This window comes from Ammodytes marinus, assembly GCF_949987685.1.
Source record: "Ammodytes marinus genome assembly, chromosome: 4".
Classification (NCBI taxonomy): Eukaryota; Metazoa; Chordata; class Actinopteri; order Uranoscopiformes; family Ammodytidae; genus Ammodytes; species Ammodytes marinus.
Window position 1 is genome coordinate 28568649 of NC_137233.1, and position 26214 is coordinate 28594862.

General features: G+C 40.4%; 1 protein-coding gene across 2 annotated transcripts in view; it reads left to right on the forward strand.

Annotated features, from left to right (window-relative positions):
* cpne5b (copine Vb) overlaps positions 1 to 24033 on the forward strand; it is a gene marked incomplete at both ends in the record, with an annotated part of 92700 nt that extends 68667 nt beyond the window's left edge. For both annotated transcript variants that reach the window (XM_080025332.1, XM_080025331.1), the window contains 13 exons: positions 1081 to 1184; positions 2527 to 2631; positions 9364 to 9405; positions 9661 to 9736; positions 11786 to 11839; positions 12497 to 12558; positions 13885 to 13931; positions 15653 to 15834; positions 16043 to 16170; positions 17387 to 17489; positions 21931 to 21988; positions 22658 to 22731; positions 23842 to 24033. In XM_080025332.1, coding sequence (XP_079881458.1) covers positions 1081 to 1184; positions 2527 to 2631; positions 9364 to 9405; positions 9661 to 9736; positions 11786 to 11839; positions 12497 to 12558; positions 13885 to 13931; positions 15653 to 15834; positions 16043 to 16170; positions 17387 to 17489; positions 21931 to 21988; positions 22658 to 22731; positions 23842 to 24033 — 1227 coding nt within the window. The remainder of the gene's footprint in view (positions 1 to 1080; positions 1185 to 2526; positions 2632 to 9363; positions 9406 to 9660; positions 9737 to 11785; positions 11840 to 12496; positions 12559 to 13884; positions 13932 to 15652; positions 15835 to 16042; positions 16171 to 17386; positions 17490 to 21930; positions 21989 to 22657; positions 22732 to 23841) is intronic.
* Between the last annotated feature and the right edge of the window lie 2181 nt (positions 24034 to 26214).

Below are 26214 nucleotides of genomic sequence, written 5' to 3' on the forward strand. Positions count from 1 at the left end.
TGGGGGGGGGGATCTACATTGGGGGCTATTTGCACTGAACTGCTAATTATGACATTTTAGAAGAAATACACTGAATTACAAGGGTATCGAGAATGGGTGTGATAAGAGCATTAAAATGAGAAAAAATAAGGGGACAAAAAGAAATCAAGGGACATTTAGGCTAGAATAGATAAAAATGCGATTAATTGCGATTAATCGTGAGTTAACTATGACATTAATGCGATTACATATTTTAATCGTTTGACAGCACTACTTTTTACCTAACATGGTAAACAAGCTAACAATAGCCCTCACGGCTTGATGTTCAAATAAAGTCATGTGGCAAACCTTGTCTAAACATAAACAGAATTGTTCTGAGTAGTTATACTTTGACAAGAACCAGCGAAAAACAATACTCTAGATAAACTAAAACATGCACATATATACATTTGATGTCACAGTTACTTCTCAGCATATCAAACAGACAATACAATGTTTTGATTTTGGTGGCAACATAGCCCTCAAAGTTATCTGATTTTTATATTTCCGACTAATGGTTTTCTGTTGCGTCATGACTGTTACTGCCTCACAGTTCTGCTAGTGCGGCTGCCATTGCAGTGTTTATTGTGAATGGATCTATGTGCACACATACTTAGCTTTGACTGATTTGGTCCTCTTAATACACTATAATATAAATCGAATGAAATACCAAACACAAAGCTTCTCTATTTCTCTGTGAAAAATAAGATAATATGCGAAGAAATATAATTTATTCATTATTATTCTTTCGGACAATTCCACACAATACACAATTATCTCTTTCACATCATACATCTTAATTTGTGTTGTCCGAAGGGTGACGGAAGAAGCCTAAGGCTTATCGAGTCCCGCCCCCAAATAATCAATGAAGGAAACACCATTAGTAGGCCTACTACACTATTCATGCAGTATTCCTTATCCTATTGTGTGATGCATGTGCCTTTATCCAATTTCCCACTGTAAACTGTGGAAATAAAAGATAAGAAGCTTGGGAAAAGCAGTGAAATGGTCCACTTAACCCCATGCTATCTCACAGTCATCTCCCAATGTCTCACCCTGCAGGACAGCGCCACTATGCAGTTCTGTGCAAACAAGCTGGACAAGAAGGACTTCTTTGGCAAGTCAGACCCTTTCATGGTCTTCTACAGAAGCAACGAGGACGGAACGTGAGTGTTCCTGATGTGATCTCTGTTGTGTCATTCTGAAGGAATCTGTAAGTGCTGGTGCGGCCAGTGGACTGCTGGGTGAGGAAGCCCCCTGAGACACACAGATATAGTGTGGATAAAGGGAAGCAAATGCTTTAAAAAAGCCACACATACAAGTTGGGTAACTGAATTCCATGGTAAGAAGAATACACTGTCAGATATGAGGTTGCCTTTCTTATAGAAGCTGGATAAATGAGGTCCTAGGAGAGGCTGGGAAATCAAGTTTGAAGTGAGATTGCATAAAGGTTAAAGTTACATTCTAAAAAACTTCAAATGGACATCTTCAGGGAATGGATCAGAAAACAGGGGACATTAGCGGAGATATACAGCATGGTAAGGAGAACATAATATGTCTATTGTGTGGGGTGCTACAGTGGCTAATATGGCTTGCACTATACTCAAGAGGCTGCATAGTCTGTTCACTACAAATCCCTCGATCACGTGCCTTACAGAAATGACTCCAGGAGAGAGGGGCGATCATTAAAAAAAATAAATAAAAGGTGGAAGAGAATGATGATAGCAAGAAAAACACAATCTACGTTTGCAATCAATAAGAAAAACAGCCCTTACTGAGGCAATTCAAGTGGAGGTGCATCACACTTCCACATCTCCTCATGGTTCCCAGACTGCTCTCAAGCATCCCAGGGGACTGCTTTGTTGTGGCAGAGTCAGCCGTATATAGTCAGAGATGCTTAAACAAGTGCTTCATTAGCTGTCCACCAGCTTTTCCTCTTTTTGTTCCTACATAACATGGTGGTAAATGGACCCCCACAGATGCACTGGAATAATCTGTTATAGGTGCCAGAGGGGGGTACAAATTACAATCACTGGGTTTTAAAATGCACAAGGCTCTTAATGGAGCACGTCATCCAAGGCTTTGGGTTAAAAGAGAAAGTGCTATGCGTTGTTGCTTTTTCGAGTGGATATTTGGGGGGTATTTGATAGGAATTTATGTGGCTCAGCTATGCGGAACATTTCATATATCCGAGAAGGCCATTTGCACATCATTGTTACAAAGCCAGAGTAAAATATTAAATTATTCTCTGTGGTCTTAAACACAATATAGCTGGGAGACAGGCCAAAGCGGTAAGCAAAGCTGGGCACAGCCCTATTTCAAACATCTCTTCTGTCACTGTGAAATTCGACATTGTCTTTCCTGTTGCCTGTGTCCCTTCAATCACACAATCCTCCCCTCATTTGCATATTTATCTCTCTCCCTGGCTTGTATAATTAACAAATAAATATCGCTCCCTCTTTTTGCACGTGTCTTTTCCTCACTCCCCTCCTCATCCTCCTCTTCTAGGTTTACTATTTGCCATAAAACAGAGGTGGTGAAGAACACATTAAATCCTGTGTGGCAGCCTTTCGCCATCCCAGTACGAGCACTCTGCAATGGAGACTACGACAGGTACAATGCAGCCTCCCCACTCTTCACACTTTCTCTATATCTACCTCATTACACTCCCACATGAATACTTAACCACACACCTTGAATATTCAACATTGTTGGTCCCATTGACATCTTCGTTGATTTCTGTTGGCTCGAACTATCGACTGACTTCACGGCTCTGATCAGAAACTATATGGCTGACACACTTTGTACCGATGGCATTGGCAGTCATTACTTCAGCCTGAAAGTATATATGGGTATGAGTATGATTCTTTTCATCACTGCCTTGCTTTAACACTTTGGCCCCTGAAAACACTGAATGTCAATCAGTACTGAGTGAATATCTTATATAATGATGGTGCTCTCCTCTCATAATGAATGTAGACATTGTTGTATCAGAGGGGATATGAATTCATTTTTTCTCATTATGCCTGCCTCTAACTTAAAAGACAGTGCTGGGGGAAAAAAACAAGCTAAGCCACGAAGGAGCGGTGGGGGAAGATCAAAAGAGAGCAAAAGACTGATTACTTTTGTGTTGGGAAATATTCCCTTACTCGTTGTCAAACCCTAATTACTGGGAATGCTGAGAAGCTAGTGTGTGCTCAAGAAAACTCTAATGAATCCCAACGACACTAAAGGAAAAGAGATGTAGTGGATGCATGGGGTTGCTTCTAGAAGTAATTTAATAACTGGAAAATATTAAGTCAAATTGTGTGAGTGAGCCAGCCAATCACATTTGAGGTCAAGAAGGGGTCACTACGCTGTTGTGCGCAATCATACACACAGGACTGAGCTGGGAATCAAGAGGCACTTCTTAAAGTGCTCCCGTACCATACATACATGCGCACAAACACACGCCCCCATTTAGAGCATGATGAAATGTGACAAGCCAAGAGCTGAAACAGCCTGAAATGCTGCCTGTCTTGAAATATAACCAAGACAGGTTATATACATGTTCATGGCTGAGGACTGAAGATTGTGTTTCAGTGCTTCCTAGTTTTTTGTGTCCATATTTCCATCCACATGTCTGTCATTCCATCTTTTTAATTATATAGTTCACGAGACCTGCTAATTAATACTTTTTTTCAACCTCTACGATGATGCATTATCATCGGAGCTGTATTTATGCATCAAACACAGCTCTAAAGGCTGTCATTGCTTTTGATCTCAGTAATTGCTGTTAGTGTTTATATACATCAACTGAAAAGCCTCCAGTGATTTGACAAGTGTTTAATCAGTTTAGAGCAATTATGACATGTTTTAAAAGTATTTTTTTTAAACAACGAAATAGGGATTGACAAGACTGGCATTGGTGATTGCTGAGATTAGATGAAATTTCGGAGCCTTTGTATTTAGTTCTTTTGTGAACAGCTCTTCACTGTATTGATATTGGCATCTCATTCATGGAAAACTCCAGTTAATGCATGTTTCCAGCCATTACTGTCAAGCGACTAAGAGGAGTTGGACACATTGAACAGTCATTGGCAGTGAAACCACAAAAATTTGATGTTTGAGTCCGATGTCAATTTTAGTCTTGGGCAGTTGACTTGTATTAGACACTTTGCCATGTCTATTGCTGTTGTATCTGGGCGGAGAGGCTGCCTGTCAGTGTTGCTCCAATTGCTTGTTATCCGAGTTTGAGCTTACTCTGCACTCGCTCACTCCAAAGTCCAGCATCTAGCGTTAGAGAAAGCATCAAAGCAACTCTAGTTGTTGAGAGCACTAGCCTGCTCAAGTATGTCAGTGACTGACCCACTGCTGATTCACTTTGCTCTAATATGATCTGCGCTTTAGGTTGGACACGTTCCTCTCGTTAGATGCACCACAGGGACAAAGGAGAAGTTGGAGAGAGTTCAACAAAGGGCAGCTCCAAAATGGTGCTCTGTTGCTCTCCCAGCGGACATCTCTAAAAGGATAAAAAGGGGAGATGCATAGTCTCTGCTGAAAGAGACAATGCATCCTTCCAGCCGACTGAATGACTTTATCTCTCGAAACTACACAAAATTGCACCGGGACATACGCACATGAAAAAATGGAGCTGCACTCTTTTCCTCCTGCTGGAACAAAAGTCCCATTTACTCGGCTAGGTTCTAAATGTGAGATCCACTTTGAAGTCTTGTAATTATTTTTCTTCACTTACAGTGAATATGGGAGACAGCTCAGGTCAGACTTTCTAAGGAAATATTTTAAAGAAACTTTCTGTCAAAGTCTCAAGTCAGATGAAATGAAGCACTTTTGTATTTCAGTTCCATGGTCGTCATCTGTGACAGTCCCCGTATTTAATGTCAGATAAAGGGGCAGCAGGAGCTCAGAGGGGACTTGGATTGGGAAACGGAGGGTCGCTGTTTGAGGTCTTAGAATGTGAACTGGTAGCTGGAGATGAACCATGGTGTTACAAAAAAATATATATCAATAAAACATCACATTTCTTAAATACAACCTGGCCACTTTATGAGCAGGTATCCAAAAAGCTGTATACTGTATATCTTGTGACCATGAGAGTGATGCTTTGGTTTCTGAAGTATACCTACGTTCTGGGATAAGCTGAAAAAGGCTTATCTCTAAATAAGGTAAATCTGGTAAATCTTTGTCTGATGAGAAGATGGGAAGCTCTGTTTTCCTCTGTCATGGCTTCAGAGGCCGAGATTGAGATGCTGATTGTAGATTGAGTAAAGCAAGGCAAAGATATTTCTGACATTTTGTTTATTGAATCTCAAATAGCAACCACTGAATTAAAACGAATAAGAAGAGCAGGGAGAATTTGCTGCCTCTTCACAGTTTTATCTTATTTTACTATTATTATCAAATGGGTTTTATTTTCGTATATCTTTTTCTCCATTTATTATGGCATCATATCCCAGTTTTAGGTTCACTCTATGTCTATTTTAATGTGAAGGGCTAAATGTTATTCATTCATTGTAAAGCAATTGGAGCTGCATTTCTTGTATTGAAAGGTGACACACAAATCAAGTTTATTATCAAGAGCAATTTACTGTCATTCATATTTTTTAATAGGAATAAATGTGCGAATCATGTTTTCATGTAGTGAAGAAGTGACGTAGTTACAGCCTTTTCCCTAACAAATAAGACAATCCCGAACCGCTTGACAGATTGATTTACAGAATACATTTTTATATTTATAAATAAAAAGTTATATAAAAAGACCTCCAGTATTAAATAGATGATTGGTGATTTGGGGGTTACATTTTCATTAATGAGAGAAATAATTATAAAATGAACTTGAACAATTGTTGCAGCATTATTGCTAGGAAACAACATATCTGAACCAATGTCTGAGGCACTCTTTCAAAAAATTTTTTAAATATCTTTGAAAAACACAGACAAGGATAAAAAAAACTGCTCAACCTTCCTACATTGTTGGTGGGTGACAGGGTGGCACAGTGAGTAGGTGGACTGTCCTTCAGATAAAGTATAAGGAAGGTAAAAGAAGTGGAGAGAGTGATAGGGGAGGAGAAAAGAGGAGAATAACAGATAGTCTAGCAGGGAGCAAAGGCAAGTATAGTTGAAGTGTTACAGAAAGAGAAACGGAAATCCAATATATTTAAGAGGAGTTCCAGATGAGTATAAGTCAAGGAGAAGAGGATGAGGGAGTGTGAAGAGAAAGGAGGGAAATCATAAGGTGTTTCCTAGTTGTTGTTGTATTCTGTGACTGAGGTGTGAGGAAAGTTACATTTTCTCAAACTCACCACCTCTTTCACACCACTTGTTTCCTGTGTTCCCCCTGTGTAGATGGCACCTCAGATGCCTACCTATACATATTATTATGCTGATAATTAATTTAAAAAAAAAACATCAAAAGAATCAATTATTTTTCTCATTACCTTGCCAGCCCAGAGGACTTAATTCATCCAATGTGGTCTATTTTTTGTGCCTGGCAAGAGATCACAGACAGATGTGTGTAATTGAAGGTGAAGAATTGTTCAGTGTCAAGTCCAGTCTGCTTCTTTCCTTCAATTATACTGTAGGCGCCTGCTACAGTGAGATGAGTCATGTTCTTTAAAGACGCCCCCGAGAATAGCAGCCGAAAGATATCCGCGGCAGATTAGTTTTTGTAGTGTATATTGTTCTGAGAGACCAAGGGGCCCACGAGAGGGTCTGGGCGTCTGAGGCCACTCGATGCAGCCATAAGTCAGGATGTTAAATGAGATGATATCAAATGCCTTGAATCAGAATCAGGTTTATTGTCAAGTAAGGTTTCACATACATGGGCCAAGTACTTGTCTTCTAATATCTTATATCATGGTGCATACAATAAACACAGAAGAGATAAGAAAGTAAAAGAAAAGCAAGTGGCAAGAACATTGAAACGTTTACAATATAATATATCATAAGATAAGTGCAAATTTCTGTTTTTTAAAATGATATAGCTGTACCGGGGTGTTGACTAAAGAACGTGCAGGATTCACAGTATTTAACATAAAGATATGTGCTGCTAATGTAAACATGGCAGTTTGATTACTGCTTTACTGGTATTTGAATACCATGGTGTGCACTTATACACCTAACACTTGCACTGCGTATAGACTGGTCAGGGGAAGCGATGCCTTTCCCCCTTTTTAGTATCTGTCTCCGCACTCCATACTCCCTCTTCTTTTCCACACTAGAAGAGCAAATGTGTTTCTAGCATCTATGGTGACAAGCACTCCTTCTCTAGTGCACATGCAGCCTTGAAGAAAACCTCAAAAGAACAAACTGTCACCGCAGAACGACAGGGGCCAGGTGGCAGGGAGGAAGTTTGGCTTATTTTCATGGATCTTTTTTCAATTCCCCTGTGACAGAAGGGGTCTCTCATGTACCGCTTGCTTCTATTTTCTTTGGATCTGGGCCCGTGTCAGTTCTTGTGTTTGATGAAATGGGGAGAGAGAGGGGAGATACCGGGGTGTGAGATCAAGGATGTTTAGGAATGAAAGTTCCCCAAATAAGTTTTTTTTTTCTTTTTCCTTCACTCTGCAGGGACTTTGTTTAAAATGTTGTGGGTGTCTGATGTTCTTTTCAATGTTGGAAGTTAACATGCGCTGCAGTTTGCGAGTTACAAGTTGGCTTTTTTCTCTTACAAGAAGCCGCCAGATCCTCAGCCTTGTTCTAAAGCTGGCAAGTATCCCATTTTCAAATTCGCTTTAGAGTTCCCGTAGCACTAATTCAAAACACTTAGAGCCCTTACTTTTAATTGAAAAGATATGAATAGACTTCCATTTGATATTTTTAAAATGTCAATGATTTTTGAGATAACAATGATTCCTCTTTCGGACTACATGATTGTCTCATTAAAACAGCAAACTGAGCAACAGACTCTTTTGGGTAAAGTAATAGTTAACATCTTCATTTTTTCTTTTACTCATCTCACCCAACAGTGATTACGAGCCCCATGTGTTTTTTGCACTGAAAGCTCCCAGGCTTAGAGGCTTGGCATGAAACAAGAGTAAGACACCTGTAGCTGCTCTGTGCATGTCTGTGTACAGTACGAAAGCCTTAATGATGCTAATGAAGTTGTTGCTGAGGAGTGTGGTTATGTATCCCAGCATGTAACACTGTATCATCTATTGAGACATCTACTATATTCATTAAATGCTCTTGCCTAATGGTAAAAAAACAATAATGTTTTCGCATTTTTCTGCAAAATGTCCTTCTCTTTTCATTATTGTATATACACTATGGGTCCAATGAATTCATTTAAAGGCACCCTGTGGAGTTTTTGCAAAGCTTTGTGTTTTGGTTTGTATTGTGCACAACCAAAAACGCACCTGCCAGCACACAGGCGGGACAATCCACATCATGCCGTAGGGTTCACACTATTCAACAGTGGCAAGGCAGCAAACAACCGTAGCAAAGTGCCAACAAAGGCAGTGTAGAAGAGGAAAACTAGCTAGTAACAATAGATCTAAACAATGCACATTTAAAAATATCTTTAAAAATGCCTTAAAAAATCGGAAAAGCTCTAACCAGATTGGGAAGACCTAAGGGTTAAAATAATTTGGTTCGGTCAGAAACACTGAATACAAACATAAGGAAACTCATCAGGGCACTTTTAAATGATGTACCTCAGAGATCATTTTGAAGCAGCAGACAGGCATTGCTAAACTTTAACACTATGGTCAAAATGGGTCTAAACTGGTCGGACCCCAAACAGAGAGAAACTCCCCTCTCTCAGCGCCAAAGGCAGAGTAACCCAACAGCTTGGCTGAAAGTGTCAGATAACAGTCTCTCACCCAGTACAAGATCCATCTGTTCCTGAACAATCTAATCATGTGCGCAACATCCCACATGTCGGCCAGGCCTTACCACTCTGGTGTAGAGGCACCATAATGTTTAACGATATGGAAAAACGTGGAGTCAAGTCTGGAACTTAAATACAATTCTGCTGTAGCTTGTTTGAATTAGTTCCTTTTTGGATGGAGGGCTCATAGCAGATTGTATGCTTGAATGGTTGTCTGTCCAAATAGATTTTTGTACAAACAAAGTGGCATGCTGAGATGCTTTCAAGTTCATACTACCAAGAAATGTCACCCTTCAGGAACTTTGATCTTTCCATTGTTGATGTTCAACTTTAAATTTTTCCGTGCATATTTTTGGGGAATTCATGTCGCAGTTTTCTTGAAAGTTGAAATACTTATGATTTCATGACAACAATTATTAAGGCAGATCTCCAGAACAAGCTACTAGACTTTGTGGTCTGATTGTTTGCTAGCAATATGCCGCTTTTACACTATGTGTCTGTTTTTTTCCCCCCAGAACAATCAAAGTGGAGGTGTATGACTGGGATAGGGATGGCAGGTGAGTGTGATTGCCCAGAGATGAATCTACTTGCATCATATAAGTAAAGAACTGCATGCCCACCTTTAATTTGAAAAAAATATGAATTTAAATGTAAGCTTAGTGTAACGTAAAAGTTTTTCAGAAATATTCACCACGGGAACAGATAGTTTTACTGTCAAGAAGTTCATTCTTCTCCCAAATGTCTGTCCTATAGTCTTTGTACCTGATTTTGTTGTTGTTCATTCCTGGCTCTCCTTTTATTTATCGTCCCAGCCATGACTTCATTGGGGATTTCACGACCAGCTACCGAGAGCTAGCTCGAGGGCAGAGCCAGTTCAATGTGTACGAGGTGAGTCATTCCAGCGCTTTTCAACAGCATGTGTGTGTGTGTGTGTGTGTGTGTGTGTGTGTGTGTGTGTGTGTGTGTGTGTGTGTGTCTGCTCCTGAGCTCTGTAGATCCCTTGACGCGGCGAGCCTTAGATCCCATTTCTGACATGAGTGACATTTCTATTCCTGACATCCCCGCTGCGCTGTTTTCCATTACTAGCACATTCCTTTATCACGGATATCTTCTACGCCCGCGGCGAAAAAAATTCTTTAATGCAAAAGTCATGTCTAAAAAAGTTATTCCATACATTCCTAAATCATTCCTTCAAAAGGGCATTTCAATGGTCTCAGTATTTTTTCATTTCTCCCCCATCTTCCCCAAGCATTTATAAATCCAATTATTTGCCCATGTTGTTCTTTTCAAACTTCAAGATTCATTTCGCCACAGTAACAACATGGATGCCGACACACATAGAAATGGAGCTATTAGCAGCAGCGTGAAACAGGATTAAAAGGAGAATGATTCTAGGGAATTTGCATGATCGCAGCTACACCTCAATACTTCTCATGGGATATCTTACGTGTCTCATTTAAATATCTCCAAGGTTGACGGGCATGAAAATAGGTGTGTCCTGTGTTTATCGAAAATCACAAGGCTACTTCTTTTGATCGGAACAGCATTTATTATATAAATATACAAGTAGGCCTATAAAGAGTACAATTGAACAGGAACCCTTGTTCCTGAATACAAAAAAAAAATAATGTAAAAAATGTAGCACACAGAAGTAAAAGCCTTCCCAGAGGACATTTCAATACCTTCACGCCTCTACGGTTGGGTGGCCTTCATCCAAAGGACAAATACCTGTCTTTTAGATGTCGGCTCCATTATACGCTACTCTTGATTCCTCTCTACCTCCCAGTGAGACTGAAAGGCCCTTTAGTTTTTGCATCAGCAGATTGTTCACTGTGTCAGACAAATTGCCATCCCTCCATGTTAAATTAGGGGCTGTCACGTTCATGCCTAGTGGCCAGAGAGAAACAAGGTAATGAGCTGAGACGTCTTTGGTCTCCAGATTGACATGTCTCTCTTGTTCTGGAGTCCCGGTAATGTAAATGTAAATCTTGCAGCATAAGCCTGTCTCACCCAGCGACTGTTCGTGGCCTCCAATTTGTGTTTGTATTTTAAGTTTTGTCTCTTAACTGTGATTGACTTATATGATAATCAAAATGTGGTGCTTCTGTATCAAATGTTTTTAATTGATCTACTCTTCCTATATTTAAAACCATCTGTTACTTCAAACACACAAACATACACACACACAGACACATACACTCCTCAACACAGACACACACGTTTTCTAAACCTTCCATCCTCCCTCAATCTCTCCTTTGTCAAACTCATTATTTCTCCTGGCCACAAACAGGCATACATCTACGTATGTGATGGCGTGCAGTTGTCCTCATGCTGCCCACATACATACACTCATTACATTAGTTTCACCCAATTAGAACAGACTGATATAGCAAACACAAAGGGTGTGATTGTGTGAAAAGGGGGGATATGATAAGCTGTAGAAATTAGTGTTTTTTTTAACGTGTGTGTGTAAAAATACATAGCTGCAAGCCAGATCCAGCAGACAGAAAATGATAGGGAGTTTTATAATTATATGCTACTAATGCAGCATTTTTCTCTGATGTCATTGTTCACTGCTTGTGTGAGATTTGGGATGAAAAATTCACAGCTGAAGAGTCTAGCCTAAGAAAACAGATTTTTAAAACAAGTCTGGTGTATTCAGAATTGTTCAAACTGTTCCTGCATGCTTGTGGAAGTGTTTGACTAATTTGTTTTAATTGAAATTCAATTGGATTATTGTCAGATCTTGTGACCACTGGCAAATAAAACTGTTTGTTTGTGATTAATAATCAGTGATATTAAATAATTTTTTATAATATATATTCATATTTTCTTTTAAAGCCACAATCTTGATTTTAATCAGCTCCAGCTATAGCCTACCGTGGCCAAAATATTTTTTAATTAGATCACTTGTACCCTTTGTGTTTATTCCTTTAGGTGATCAATACCAAGAAGAAAATGAAGAAAAAGAAATATGTTAACTCTGGAACAGTAAGTATGACTTGAGCAGCAAAACCACAATCTTTCCTTTCTGCCCAAAACCTACTTCTGTTTTGTTTTGTTTCCCTCATCTTTCTATGTTGATAAAGAAAATATTTCAGTAAAGAAGTTGACTCATTAATTACTGTACCATGTCAAAACATTTGGTAAAGACCAAAGAGATTTGATTCAAGTATAGCCGGAAATTTAGCTAAACACAAGAACTAACTTCATGGCTATCACTGTTGATATATTGCAAGTAGACAAACAAATTGTGCATTGTTTTCTACAGTATATGGTACTGTAGGGGACTATGCGGGATGTGCACTTCAAATGGCAGCTAAATATGGAAGTGGGACAAAATGAAAGGTGTTTGAGGACATAAGATCTGAGAGATGGGTGACACTAATCACCAATTGTGACATCAATTTCCACAGTGAGGCCATTTGAACATAGTGCATACAAATGCATCAGGTTCTCTCTTCAAACTTGTCTGCTGGTGATGTAAATGAATCAGTTGTCCGAAACCATACAGTTCAAATCTCTTACCAAATGTGAGTGTGAAGTGGTGAAGTCAAGACGTGGAACTTAAAAAGATATGTATATTCAAGAGGAAAACATCATTACCACAGTGTTTAATTGCATCTTTCTCCTTGTCTTTAATTCCAGGTGACCTTGCTCTCGTTCTCAGTGGAGTCAGAGTTCACATTCTTAGATTACATCAAAGGAGGGTGAGTGTACTTACTATATGCTGAGGAGCAAAGTTTGATTTTGTACAAGGGCCATATGGGTAGGACTACTGAAAGATTAAGATGCTTTCTTTGGTCATTGCTTATGAGAATTATAAATGTCTGTAGAGTCCTTAGTTAAAATGCATATATCTCTATCCCCTTATCTTTAGTGTGGTGGCATAAGCACAGTGATTTATAAGTTGCCAGTAGGTGCAATCTGCAGTTTAAAATTTCAAATATATTTTAAATGAGCTAAGGCTGAACAATCCGCCGAGTGGACAAGCTCAGTTTAGTTTTAGGGATGGAGGTTGACATGTGAATATCAAGTATGTCTCAGGTTGGGATGTGCTTTGATCTCTGTACTGTACCATCACAGCGGGTAGGCTATCATGGGTTTTATGGGCTGTGGCAGAGCTGACAAGTGTGACAGATTTCACTGACTGAAAAAAAAATGAATTCCCGTCAGTCTGCACCCTAACAAGGTTCTAGTATCTATGGCCTCCTGCTCTTTTAATAATGCATGAAATAGCCCAAAATCTCACACACGCTAACACACACTTGCACACTTTGACAGAGTGAACGACATCCAGGTCCAGATTTGCAATTGTGCTAACTTCCCAAGCATGCCCAGATAGTAATACATTCAAGAGTCCTCGTGAATTAATCAAATCAAGTTTTGTGAATGCTATAGTTAGCAGAGCCGGGCTGTGGCATATTCTCTGTCCCCCACGCAAACTGAAAGGTTAATGTGAATGTTGAACACGTTCATTTCATTACAATAGCATTCCTTTCCTCTCTCAGGTGGTGGTGGCTCTCACACAGTGGATAATGAGAAGCTTTCGTGCAGGCCCCCGAAGGCCTATTCTCATTGTCGTAAATTAGCAATGAGGAAAGAGTGCTTCATCAGCAGGGAAAATTGGATTATGATTTGCTCTTAAGTGCTCCATCACTCTAATTGCTTGTTACCCAGCTCAGTGCCACAAAGGTTCCTTGGCCCCTCCTGCTTCTCCTCCCCATGCAGGTGAAAGAGAGACTGAGGAGGGTAATGACTAAATCTTATTGACGACTGAGCGACTGCATTTGGTTTCTTAATGCAGATGAAAGAAACGGCGTGCAATAAAATGTCGATTTGTTTGTCACTTAATCATCATACAAATACGTCGTGTGTAAGATGTTCTTCTGTTTCGGCTTTCCTTTGTATCAGAAAATGTACTGTAGGTGGGAGGCAAAGCTGTGGAATTTAATGAGGCCGGGCATGTTGTTATTGATCGCAGGTCTTGGTAGTTGATTATTTTCCCCATCTCCTCCTCTCCGTCTCCCTTATAGGACGCAGATCAATTTCACCGTGGCCATCGATTTCACAGCGTCTAATGGTGAGTGATATTGCCATTGGCAAAGTGCGTGCGCGTGTGTGTGTGTGTGTGTGTGTGTGTGTGTGTGTGTGTGTGTGTGTGTGTGTGTGTGTGTGTGTGTGTGTGTGTGTGTGTGTGTGTGTGTGTGTGTGTGTGTGTGTGTGTGTGTGTGTGTGGGGAGGGGGGCAAGAATAGATAGAAGTGCTCTTTGAATGCGACATGTCCAATTTCACAATCAATCACCGAAACACACACAGAGGCAGACAGTGCAGGCACACATGCTGTACACACATTGTCACCTATGAGTGATTACTTTCCTGGATAGATGTACCTCATGAATGCTCTGTCAATACAGTCCAAAATAAAGTTTCTCGCAAGCACTTTAGCAAAAATAGAACAAAACAAAGACAGTGAGTCTGTGACAGTCTTCTCAGTGTGTGAAGTGACCACACATAATTATTACAGGAAGATTTGAATTTGATTGCTGTGAAACTTTAGCCAGGAAATCCAGACCCATATCTAGAACGATAGAGGGTCTGGCCACGATCAATAGACCTTCCCAACTCAAGGAGCGGCACCTACGCATGCATTTCTAATACCACTGCATGCAATTGGATAGCACTACTCACCAATTGTCCAATCTTACTGTATATCAACTTTTTTTTACACTTCCAAAAACAGAAAAGCAAAAGTATAAGGAATGAGCTAGCTGTACTGTGCGTTTATCTGCTTTGACATACCCTAAGCTGCAAATGTAAGCATGTAGGCTAACTGATACATTAGCAACAACCAATATTACCTGTAAAGCCTGGGAGCATTTTAGTACTGAAACCTAATTTTTTAGGTTTACACGTTTCTAGTTCACGACTTGCACATCCTCTGTGGAGCATTATCCCAGTTTGTAAAAGCTAGCATTGGATGCTGCTAGTACCAGAGTGTATTGTAATGTCAGCTGTTGGCAGTTTGCTGCTGATCGACAGGCATCTGCTAAGATTTGGGCGCAAGGGGATATCAAGTAGCAGATGTCAAGTTACATAACTCGACTCCAATTAACGGTGGACAGGCAGTTAAATGTCTAACAACTTAACCATCTAAGAACAGAAGGTATGACAGGCGTAGTAACTGGGGCTTTACCAACTGTGCATTTCCCCAGACCATTGAGATTTCCAACCGTGGTGCAGTTCAAGGTGACATCTTTGTTGTTACTCTCTGGACTCCGGATAAAAAATCACTTGTATTACATGTTGGGAGTGCAAAGCCTGGCCGGGCAAACAGCAGGATTGCTGCTAATCAAATGGTGAGCACACCATCACCTTCAACCTGCGATGACAAATATTTTCTCAAATACATCCAGAATAGCCTATATCCCAGTTGGGCTGTTAGTCCTGAATGGCTTCCTGATGTGTTGTTACAGAGGGAACATTTTCAAATGTCATAATGACAAGCTTTATTAAATGCTCAATTGATTTGTCATTTGGAGTTAATCAATTCTCAAAGGGGCTTTTTCCACAGTTTGGTAATGATTCTAAATCTCCTAGGCCTGAACATGAAAGCACTGTCTGACAAGAATCATGTTAATTGTGATCCATGGCTGCAGCAGACAAAATACTTTATTTAAAAAAAAAGGAAAAGAAAATAATAACAGGAGGTGCACAAAAACTATATCTTGCATTCCAGTTGCAAGTGACACCTTTGACCTTTATTACCCACAATGACATTGAGATGAATTGATTGATCACCAGGTAACCCTTCACAGTCCACCTCGTTGCACTACATGAACCCCTACCAGCTGAATGCCTACGCCATGGCCCTGAAGGCTGTGGGGGAAATCATCCAGGACTACGACAGTGACAAGATGTTCCCCGCTCTGGGCTTTGGAGCCAAACTGCCGCCCGACGGACGGGTGTCGCATGAGTTTCCACTGGTAACAAACTCTGCTCATTTCCACTTTGATTGATCTGTCCAATTGTTTTCCTGATATTTATTTTTCCCAATGACCTGGTAATACGAAGATGCCAGTATTTGGCATCTATTTAAACTGGTGGAAAAAGATAAAGAATCTTGGTGAGTCTTTGTTTACATCTACCAAGTCCACAGAATTTATCATTTTCTCTGTTTCTCTCCTTTGCCAGAATGGAAACATGGAAAATCCGTACTGCAATGGTATTGAAGGCATCTTGGAGGCATACCACCAGAGTCTGAAGACAGTGCAGCTGTACGGTCCGACCAATTTTGCTCCCGTGGTGAACCATGTTGCCAGGTGAGAGCTCAATGCAGCTGGTGAAAAGTATTCTACTCCTTTGCTCCAATTAAAGTGGCAAAGCAGCAAGGAACAAAACAAGGTATAGCTCTTTGATATGGGTGAAAGACAGCAGGAATCTTGCAGAAGAGTCATTTGGATTGTATACAGTGATGGATGGTTTCAACCCCTTCTTGTGGTTCATTGTGATTTTCTAAAATGTTCATATTTCCATTTTAAATACTGACAATGCAATGACATGTCAAATTATAATCAGAGAGGTTTGTTCAATGCTTTTCCGACAGATCTACTGTATAATTGAGCCATTTATCCCGAACAATTCAGGAGAATTCAGTTTCCATGCATCAATGTGAGCATACAAGAGTAACAAAAAAAATTAGCGCTGGCCTCGATTGGCATTGTTTCGTTGTGCCACAACTCTTCTGACCTATATTACACTGTCAATATCATTCCTGCCAGACACAAAAGACGGGATGTAAAACCGCTTTCGACCGAGTGGCAGATTTAGCTGATGAAATACATGACAAATGGGCCTGAAGCCATTCACATGCACTGACATATCACATCCAGTTACCATATAAAAATAATATATTCAACGATGTGACATGATCTGAGTGGATCCCTGCTCCCCCGACAGCCACCTCCACCTCCCACTGTCTCTGTCTCATTGTGTTGAGCCATATCCAAACAATTATTCATCTGATTAGACCAATTCTCTGTTGACATTAGAAACTGTGGCAGGGAGCTGTAGATTTTGTAAATACACAGCCAGTATTGGTTAGCATTTGAATAGGTGAACTCGAGTTGGAAGAGATTTAAACAAAAGGTGTAGATATTTGAATCAAACAGTGTAACGCCAGCTTTGTTTAAAACTTGAATGTTTGGGCGTTGTTCGTCAGTGTGTGTTTTTGTGAAGCATGTTATCTTAGTACACAAATTACAAGGGGACATTTTTTCTTTGATTTGCCTTGATCAGAATTTTACTTTACTCTACATTACATTTTATTTAGCTGACGCTTTTATCCAAAGCGACTTCCATTAAGTGCATTCAACAATGAAGGTACAAACTCAGAACAACAAGAATCACGTAGGTAGTACTATTAGCTTCTTAACTGCCACAGATTTATTTTATATTTTATAGTTTTTTCTGATATTAAAAAGATCATTTGACATTCCTGCAACTTCTAAATATATCGGTGTGTATATGTGTATGCAGGTATGCAGCTGCAGTGCAGGATGGCTCTCAGTACTTTGTGCTACTCATCATCACAGACGGCGTCATTTCGGACATGGCCCAGACCAAAGAGGCCATTGTGAATGTAAGAATGGGAAAGGTTTTGGGGAAAAAAAAACAGTTAACTTGACTCCACCCAAAGAGATTTATTTTGTACAGATTTAACAAACGAGACATATTGTGTCAATAACCGAGCTTTAGATGTGCCAGTAGGTGGAGAGATGCAGCGAAATATTCAATATGTTGGTTTTATTTGATGAACAGTCTGATATGATGGTATTAGTTCATAATGATGTGACATTGAGAGAAAAGCATTGAGAACATATTCACGTTCATGGAGCTCAAGCATGTTCATTGATGCTGGTAACGTTTTAGTTCTGAAACATGAGTCCTTGAGGTACAAATGTGTTGTACCAACCATCACCACCGCCACCAATGTAATGAAGGATTTAAAATAAAATCGTCTTTACCATTACAATGGTAGTCAACATATTTATAAAATACAGCATTTGAAAAGATAGAGTCACTTGTAACTTCCGCCTTAAATAAATCAACACAACGTTGTGTTTTATCCCTCTGAGCTTTTCCCAAAACATGTCCTCCTTTTTTCCCCTCTCAGCTTTAAATAGCAGGTGTTTGGTTTCCTTCCCTTTTCTTTCCTGTTCCTTTCCCCCCCCCCCCTCCTCCTCCTCCTCCTCCTCCTCCTCTTCCTCCTCCTCAGCCCGCCACAGGCACAGAACACCCAGCAGACTGGATTTAAAGGGAATTTGCGACTGTTAGTCAAAACATTAGAACAGCCACACCTTCCTTTTAAGATCTTGCCTGCTGCTCTATCTCACTGCCTCCACCCTTGACTGACTACTGATGCTTGCCGCTTCCACACTGCTTTCCCCCTTTTTTACTCTCCACGGATGCTGGGCGAGGGAGGACACACTGCTGAGGTTATTTTAAGTCATTCCATCCATATTCCTGCTGAAAGGTGTGTCTTTAGGGTAAAAGAGCAAAGTGCACAACTCTCTGAATGAACATCTGTAGCGGCTTTTGCATTTGTGCATTCAGGTGTTTCTGTGTGTTTGAGTATAATATAGCCCTGTGTGGTAGAACAAAGGTTATCAGTGTCATCAGAATTGTTCTGTCAATCACTCAGCGTCCCCCTTCTATGCTGTCCCATTCTCTTTCTCTCTGTGAAGCCGTGAGACTCCCTCGCTCATAGACACAAAATAATCTCCCTCTCAAAGATCTCAATCTCTCTGTCTGCATCTGTGCTCTCAATATTTCTGTCGCCACCTTCATTCATTCAGTCCGTGATAAAATTCCTTTTTGCTACTTTTGATTTATTTTCCTTTCTCCTCCTCTGCTTGTCTCTAATACCCTTTTTCAGTGCTGTGTGCTTTAACTCCTAATCAGTGCCATAACCCACCAAAAGTTATTCTCTGCACAGCTCCATATGTTGGCTGAAAAAGCCGTCTTCAAATGACTTTTTTTAATGTTTGATCTAGCTGACTTTTCTGAAAACAGGTAAACCTGGTAAAAGTGATTTAATAATGATGTAGCATTGTTCTTTTGTTGCAGTGTATAGCTAGCTACTCCAAGTATTAGCCTAAGTAAATATAATCCTGTTTGGGTGCTCAGTTTGGATAATTGTTCATATTTGCAAACAGTATGTTTCACTTGTATCGTTACAAGAGAATGGACTTTTAGAAAGAGGGAAAAGTAATGCAGCTGGCCAATTATACCACTTTCTTAAGTAATGTTGGCTATATGGTAGCTGCCTGGAGGGTTAACTTCTCAGAGAAAGCTGCTACGATAAGCCTTAACTGTGACAGACTCTAGAACCAGCTACCAACCAGTGTTAAAGAACGGTAGAGTGGATGTGCTATAGTGTTATTTTTTTATGTAACCTCTAACTCTACAAACCAGTATTAGTACTTGTGTGCTCCTTGAGCTGAAAGTAATACTCAGCTGCTAGTATAGGAAAGGGAAAAAAAATCTAAGATACCAACCTCCAAACTGTAAATGCTGACTTTGTTTATTACATCCCCAAGCACATGGCATAGAGAAATCCAAAGCTACTTAGCCCTAGTTAAAGTTTCTCTTGGCTTATTGATTATATACAATCAAGCACTTACAAATAAGCTTCATTCAAAATGGTAGCATAATCTTTCCACTGAAAATCAATAGTGAGTCAGAGTCAGCAGAGGCGGGTGCAGCAGTTAAAAACCATCCACCATGCGAGCAGATATAAGCTGTCCTTAATCTTTTCCGACCTGAGCTGTGAGCCAATGAAATATTGTGTAGTGACTCAGGTGACCCCTGTGCTAACAGAGGTGTCACCACTCCAAACATATACATCCATCCATAAACCTACTTGTGTGTGCATAACTGCGTTCCGGATACACACAACCATCAGAGGTGGTGTTTGTTTTCAAGCAGCAAATCCAGAGTGAGTTGTTGGAGTAACGATTTGCAGATTGACGCATTGTTTTGTTGTTTCATGAGACTGGATCTCAGATGTCTCTCAGGGTGACAGCAGGATGGCAAAAGTGGGACACGGCGGATTGCCAAGTTATTTTTGGTGGCAATTGATGTTATGATGTGTGCATATGTCTTTGGCTACACACACACACACACACACACACACACACACACACACACACACACAAACGCATGAATGCCTGCAAGTGTGTGTGTGTGTGTATGTGTGTGTGTGTTGGTGTGTGTGTGTGTGTGTGTGTGTGTGTGTGTGTGTGTGTGTGTGTGTGTGTGTGTGTGTGTGTGTGTGTGTGTGCGTGTGAGTGTGGGAGTGTGTGGGAGGACAGGCACTGACAGGAGTTATGTTGAACACTGATAATCGTGTTGATGTGCTGCGGTGGAGTCGACAGAAAGTGCTTTCATCCCTGTGGCAAAAGAGGTTGCTTGATTTGCCATGGTACATTTTTTATTGTTCCAGATATAAAACTGCACTTGTTATAGCTGCGTTGTGAAATGTGTGTCTGCTGAAAAGGCGTTACACATAATAGCCCCTATAGCTTTTCCATTGAGCATTTATAGTGCTATCAATCTGGAAATTACAACAACAGAAATTAACTTGGCCCTGTGTGCAATGCAGTCGCTGTCACTCAATCAGCATGTGAAGAAAATCACATCAGTTGCAGTTATGTCAGACAAAGTATCCTGATATGCGAAGTGAAGACGTTACAGCCCCCTCCAGGGATATTCAAAAATACTTTACTAGGAAAATAACCTGGTCCAACCAGACCATCGTACTTCATTTTGTTTGTTCAGAAGGTCTGGAATTGCTCAATTGACAAACATAAACTCACTTGAAGGCGGGTGTCTGTTGAAGTATAAAACTGGATGTGCCCAGTGCCACTCTGGATCTGCCAACCAATCGCATAATGTTTGGTTGTGATGTATGTCATGTGCCAGCTTCTGACTTCAACTGAAACTGGTGCACGACCTCAACACCATTGTTCTCAGCCACTCCCACTGTTCGCTGATTGGACGGCCAAAAATCTGCTAGGGAGAAAACCCGCGAATATACCGCGGACCCAGACCGACTTCTGAAGGGAAATTAAAATTGAGCGGAAGTAGTTAGGCGGGCGGTCCCAGGCAACTAGGAAAATACCCTTTTATTTAAATGAAAAATCCCGGGCAAGAGTGAATGAACCACGTTAAAGAGTAACTGCCCGTACGGGACGCTCTAAGAAGTAAAGTGAACGCAAAAGGGTTTCACAAAAATCCAAGAGCAGACCGGAGAAGTGCCGAAACTGGAACCAGCAGCAATATATCTAAGTGCAAGCAAACATGTTTGAGGGCAAGCATACAGTTTGAGCAGAGTAAATCGGAACGCAAGCAGGAGCAACTTAAGTGAATTACCCTAACCTAACCCTTTTAGAGATGGCAAACATCCACAATAGAGAGACTAACAGCAGTGTTATATCTGACTGGAAGTGTGGCTCGGGAGTGGCTGGGTGGGTGACTGAGGCTGGTCGCTGTATTGACTATAGTTGGCACCTCCTCCCTCTCCCTCCCACTCCCAGCTCACAAATGCCACCATGTTAAACCTGCCATGTAAGACTGTATCAAAGTGTACAAGTTCAGTTCAAATACTTAGCACCGTTAGTGTTAGGTTAAACAACAGATCATTGGATTCAAGGACTTCAAATAACCGTGATAAGGAAAGCTGTGACAATAACGATTTCCTCTTGAAGCATCCCCCTGTGGTGAACTCTCTATGACTCCCTGTCTCTTACTGGCCCATTCGTTTCCACTCTGGAGGCCCTGTCTCACCTAAAGGTCATTCAGCTTGTTAAAAGGTGACTCAGAACATTAATGTCGTTGTAATCTACGTGGGTGAGCTTGTAACTGCTATAATGTCTTATACATACAGTAATCAGCAGCACAGGTCAGTGGGGATTAGGACAAGCTTCTCTCCACTCTCTGGTCTAAAGAAATGTGTACGCATGCGCTTGTTGTTTGCTTAAGAAAAACAATGTTATTTCACTTTTTCCATTACTTTGCAGGGTGCCAAGCTTCCCATGTCTATTATCATAGTTGGAGTGGGCCAGGCTGAGTTTGACGGTACGGTTGTCATATGGTTTTAACTGCATGAATGCAATTATTACAAATGTCACATACTATTTAATGATTTGTTGGGTTAAGAATATTGAGTTTCTAACTAGGAACTGTTTTCATGGTGTAGTGTCCAACACCTTTAAATAATCAGGTAATTCTATATAGTAGGCACATGCGCCATGTAATGGTTAAGAAAAACCTTCAAAGACATGAGCTCTTTCAAGCTCAGTTTTCTTTCAATACCATGTGTATTAATCAAGTCAATGAAACAGATTTAGAAATGAGCCAGTAACTGACATTTCAATTCATACAACTCACAGTCTATTACCCTTCCAGCCACCGATAACCTCTCTGGCACTGATTCAGAGAAATAGTCCAGAGAAAAAGGACTGTACAAACTCATTTGTGTCATTAAAGGGAATGCGGAGGTGGATGCAGGCATAATTATATAGGAATTGGCTGCAGTTAATTGCTGCTATTGCAATAGCTTTTTCGTTTAGATTAATATATATAGTACTGTGGCAATTATGAAAGGATTTATTTGCAGATTAGACTTTTAGTAAAGACAGATTACAGTTGAACAGCTCCATTACTCTCCTTTGCTGATTCTAAAGCAGTAATACATATATGATGTTATATAATGTAACTCATGTGTGAACAACTTGTGTGGTCCAGCTATGGTGGAGCTGGATGGTGATGACATCAGGATTTCGTCCCGGGGGAAGCTGGCAGAGAGAGACATAGTACAGGTGAACGCACTTTACGGAATGACATAAACTTACATTGAATGTATTCGGAGCAAAACATGTGTGCGCTACACGTTCGCAGATCTTAAAGGAGTGATCCAGAAATTTCGACTGCAACCAATTCTCCGATAACAGACACTGTCAACTGTAAACATGTATCAAGCTTGGGCTTATGCAGTGTTTGGCAACGAGATGCACTGATTATAGGCAACAGTGTTTTCATGGATTTTTTACACTATGAATTGTGTCATATTTTTTTATATTTGCATCACAAAACACCATCTGCCGGCACTGGCAACACTAACGGATAAGGACATCTGTCTGGTTTCCCATGGAGACGAGCAATACTATAAAGTGTAATATTGAATGTTACTCTGGGAAACCTTATTTTACAGAAGCATTGCCTTTCTCTTTCTGTAGTTTCAAAATTCAGGATTTAGGTGACTGAATACAATAGTGGGCAGAGGACTATGTGGCATGTGCAGGACTTCCCACAGGGTTTTAACAGACAAGAGTAGCCTATTCCAAATGCAATTTACGTCATTTAATGGCTATTGTTTTAGCCACTGTCTTCTGTACTTAAATTGATCTTTCGATCAGATGTGTCAACGTGGCTAACCACCTTTCCCGATGTGTTATGTTAGCACAAATACAAGAGAAAATCCAGACTACTTTCTTTAAAGGCTAATAGAAAAACGTTTTCACTCTTCACTTTGGCTTGTTGTATTTCTACTCACTCCAGAGGGAAGCCAGAGCACAGGATTAGTGCCAGATTAGCATCATACATCTTGCAGGATCTGGAAAATGTTGACTAACATGGAGGCTTATACTGTTCATGAGCCCTCTGGAATACTCCATTTGGTGTAAAACCCTGCTCCCAAAACCTCCTTGTGTACTTGTATAATGTATTAAAAGCTTTTCATGAATCAACAGTAGTCTAAAAAGCATTCTCTGCGCTCTGTTCTGGTAATATGCTAGACAGAGCATACCATATGTTGACGAGTCTTGTGAAACGTTCTATTCAAATAAAAAGGATTCAAGTTCTTTCTGAGCATTCATTTACTAGTGAGTATGAGGATATTGATGTTACACTGTTGTTCTCTTCTCCCTCAGTTTGTTCCCTTCAGAGATTACATGGACCGGACAGGCAACCACGTGTTGAGCATGGCTCGGCTGGCTAAAGACGTGCTAGCAGAGATCCCCGACCAGTTCATCTCTTACATGAAGAGCAGGGGGGTCAAGCCCAACCCGGCGCCGCCCCCTTACACACCGCCCGGACACACACACCACCACACACAGATCTGAACACATTGTCTCTTTGGCTTTTCACTGAGGACTGGCAGCATGCAGCAGCCACTCAAGACTCCAGTGACTCTCTGTAGCTCCTGTTGTTCGGTGCAAACAGGGGCCGACGCACCAGGAAAATTGGTGTTGAAAGATTTGTGCCGTATCTTCTCAGTGACTATCGGAGCAACATTTTATTTTTATTTTTTTTCTGTGATATGTTCATTTGGCTAGTTTCTCTCGAAGAGAGAGGTTGCAAACGTTCCAAGGCTCGTTGTTGAAAAGCCTTTTAACTCGGCACTGAGGCACTGACTGTCTGTGGTTGTTTCTCTACGTGTGTCAGGACATGTGAACTTTGAACCCAAGCCCTGCTCGTCAGTCATTGGTGTGGCCTAATACAACGATTACTTTTCAGGCACCTTTTCCCTCATGGGGTTAGTTTTTTTTATAATTGAGGAGTATCTCCATATCTGCTAATGCATCCGTTCTAATGAAAGAAAAAAGACAGGTGTGTAGTTTGCACTCACTGATGTTGGATATTAATCAGGCATTCATACCATGAGGCGGCACAACTTCTTTATTAGGTAAATGTTTATATGAGCATGTTGTATGAGAATTGAACCCCCAGTATATGTATTCTCGAATGTTATTCAGAGTGGCATGGAAACTTGATGGATCTTTCATAAATGTTATCCATGTTGAAATTGTCACCAACAGTTTTTAAGTGATTGCACAAAAAAAGCACAAGACAACTTGTCTCCATACCAATATCTAACAAAATCCACAATGTGGACGTTGGGTTTTATCACATAAAATAAAACTGACAATTCATCTGACAGAACATTAGGCAGGAAGAAGAAATTGAAACTTAACAAAAGATATAATGGATCATTTTTATAGAGTAGTCATTTGATGATTTGCCACTAAAGCGCCAAAAACACAGGAAGTCGTGGCAATTATCATTATCTTATCCCAACGAACTGTCTTGAGGGAGATTGTGTTATCATTTTGCAACATGTATGCATGTTAAGTAATAATGAATTCATTTTATGAAAATATCACTAAGAGACACACACACAACTGGAAAGGCAGCACTCCACTGCAGTACCACTTATTGGTTTAATGTTTCAAATGATTGCGTTGAACAATTTTGAGTGATAAAGTCCCATATCTTATTTTTACCCAAAGACCAGTAGCGATTATACAAACACAAGCTCTGCAAATCCAGCGACCATGTTAGTGGAAATCCATCCCCAGTCCCCAGCAGCCACATAACCTCTGCCATCCCTCTTTCCGCCATGTACGCCAGTATTATCACAGCCACAGTGTTCCTCCCTGGAGATATACCACTGATACAGCCAAAGTGTATTACAAGTCTCTGGTGGGAGCCAGTTCACATACTGTCTGTTCTCCAGAGCTTCATGCTCATTACATTCAGTACATAACTAATTATTTCCTGTGCAAAAACATTAACAATCTGTCTATGACAGAGGGTAAAGAGGGATGTTAGTTTGGCTTTCTATAGCCGCCTACCATCAGTGACGTCAGTTTATAATGTAGGGAAGGAAACTAAAAAAAACAAACCGGCTTCCATGTAGTAAATCCAATTTTACCGCATCAGTAACAAAGCCTGTATATTGAGATACATCTTTGCACGATGATGCCACGGCAATCCTTTCCAGTCCTATGATGTGACGCCTTACAAAAACACAGAGATCATAGGGTGAAAAATATAGGCATTTAAAAGGAATTGTATCACTGAAGGGATTGTTTTGATCAGCATCAAGGAGATGCTTTTAAAAAATAAAAAAAGTACAGAATACGATTCATCACTCAATATGTGTTGCCTGCCATTAGATAAATCACATAGTTTTCCTGCTCAAGCTACAGAAATAATGTTTTTTTTTTTTCTATTTTGTTGTTTGTTTCTCTTCATAGTGACAAAGTATGCTAGCTACATCATTAGTCTTTCTACTTTCAGCTCAGTACTAAAAGGAAGAGGACAAACTGATATAAAAACCAGCAGGGAAAGGATGAAATTGAAGGCAGCTGTAAACAAGCTTGATGGAAATTAATTTCCTCAGTTTATTGAATTTTAAGCCACACCAGCAGATGGGCTGCAGGGATGGCAGTGCTGGACAGTTCATCACTTTGGTTCAGAATGAAATGACACTTCAGCCATTGGATGGACTATGTGTGAAA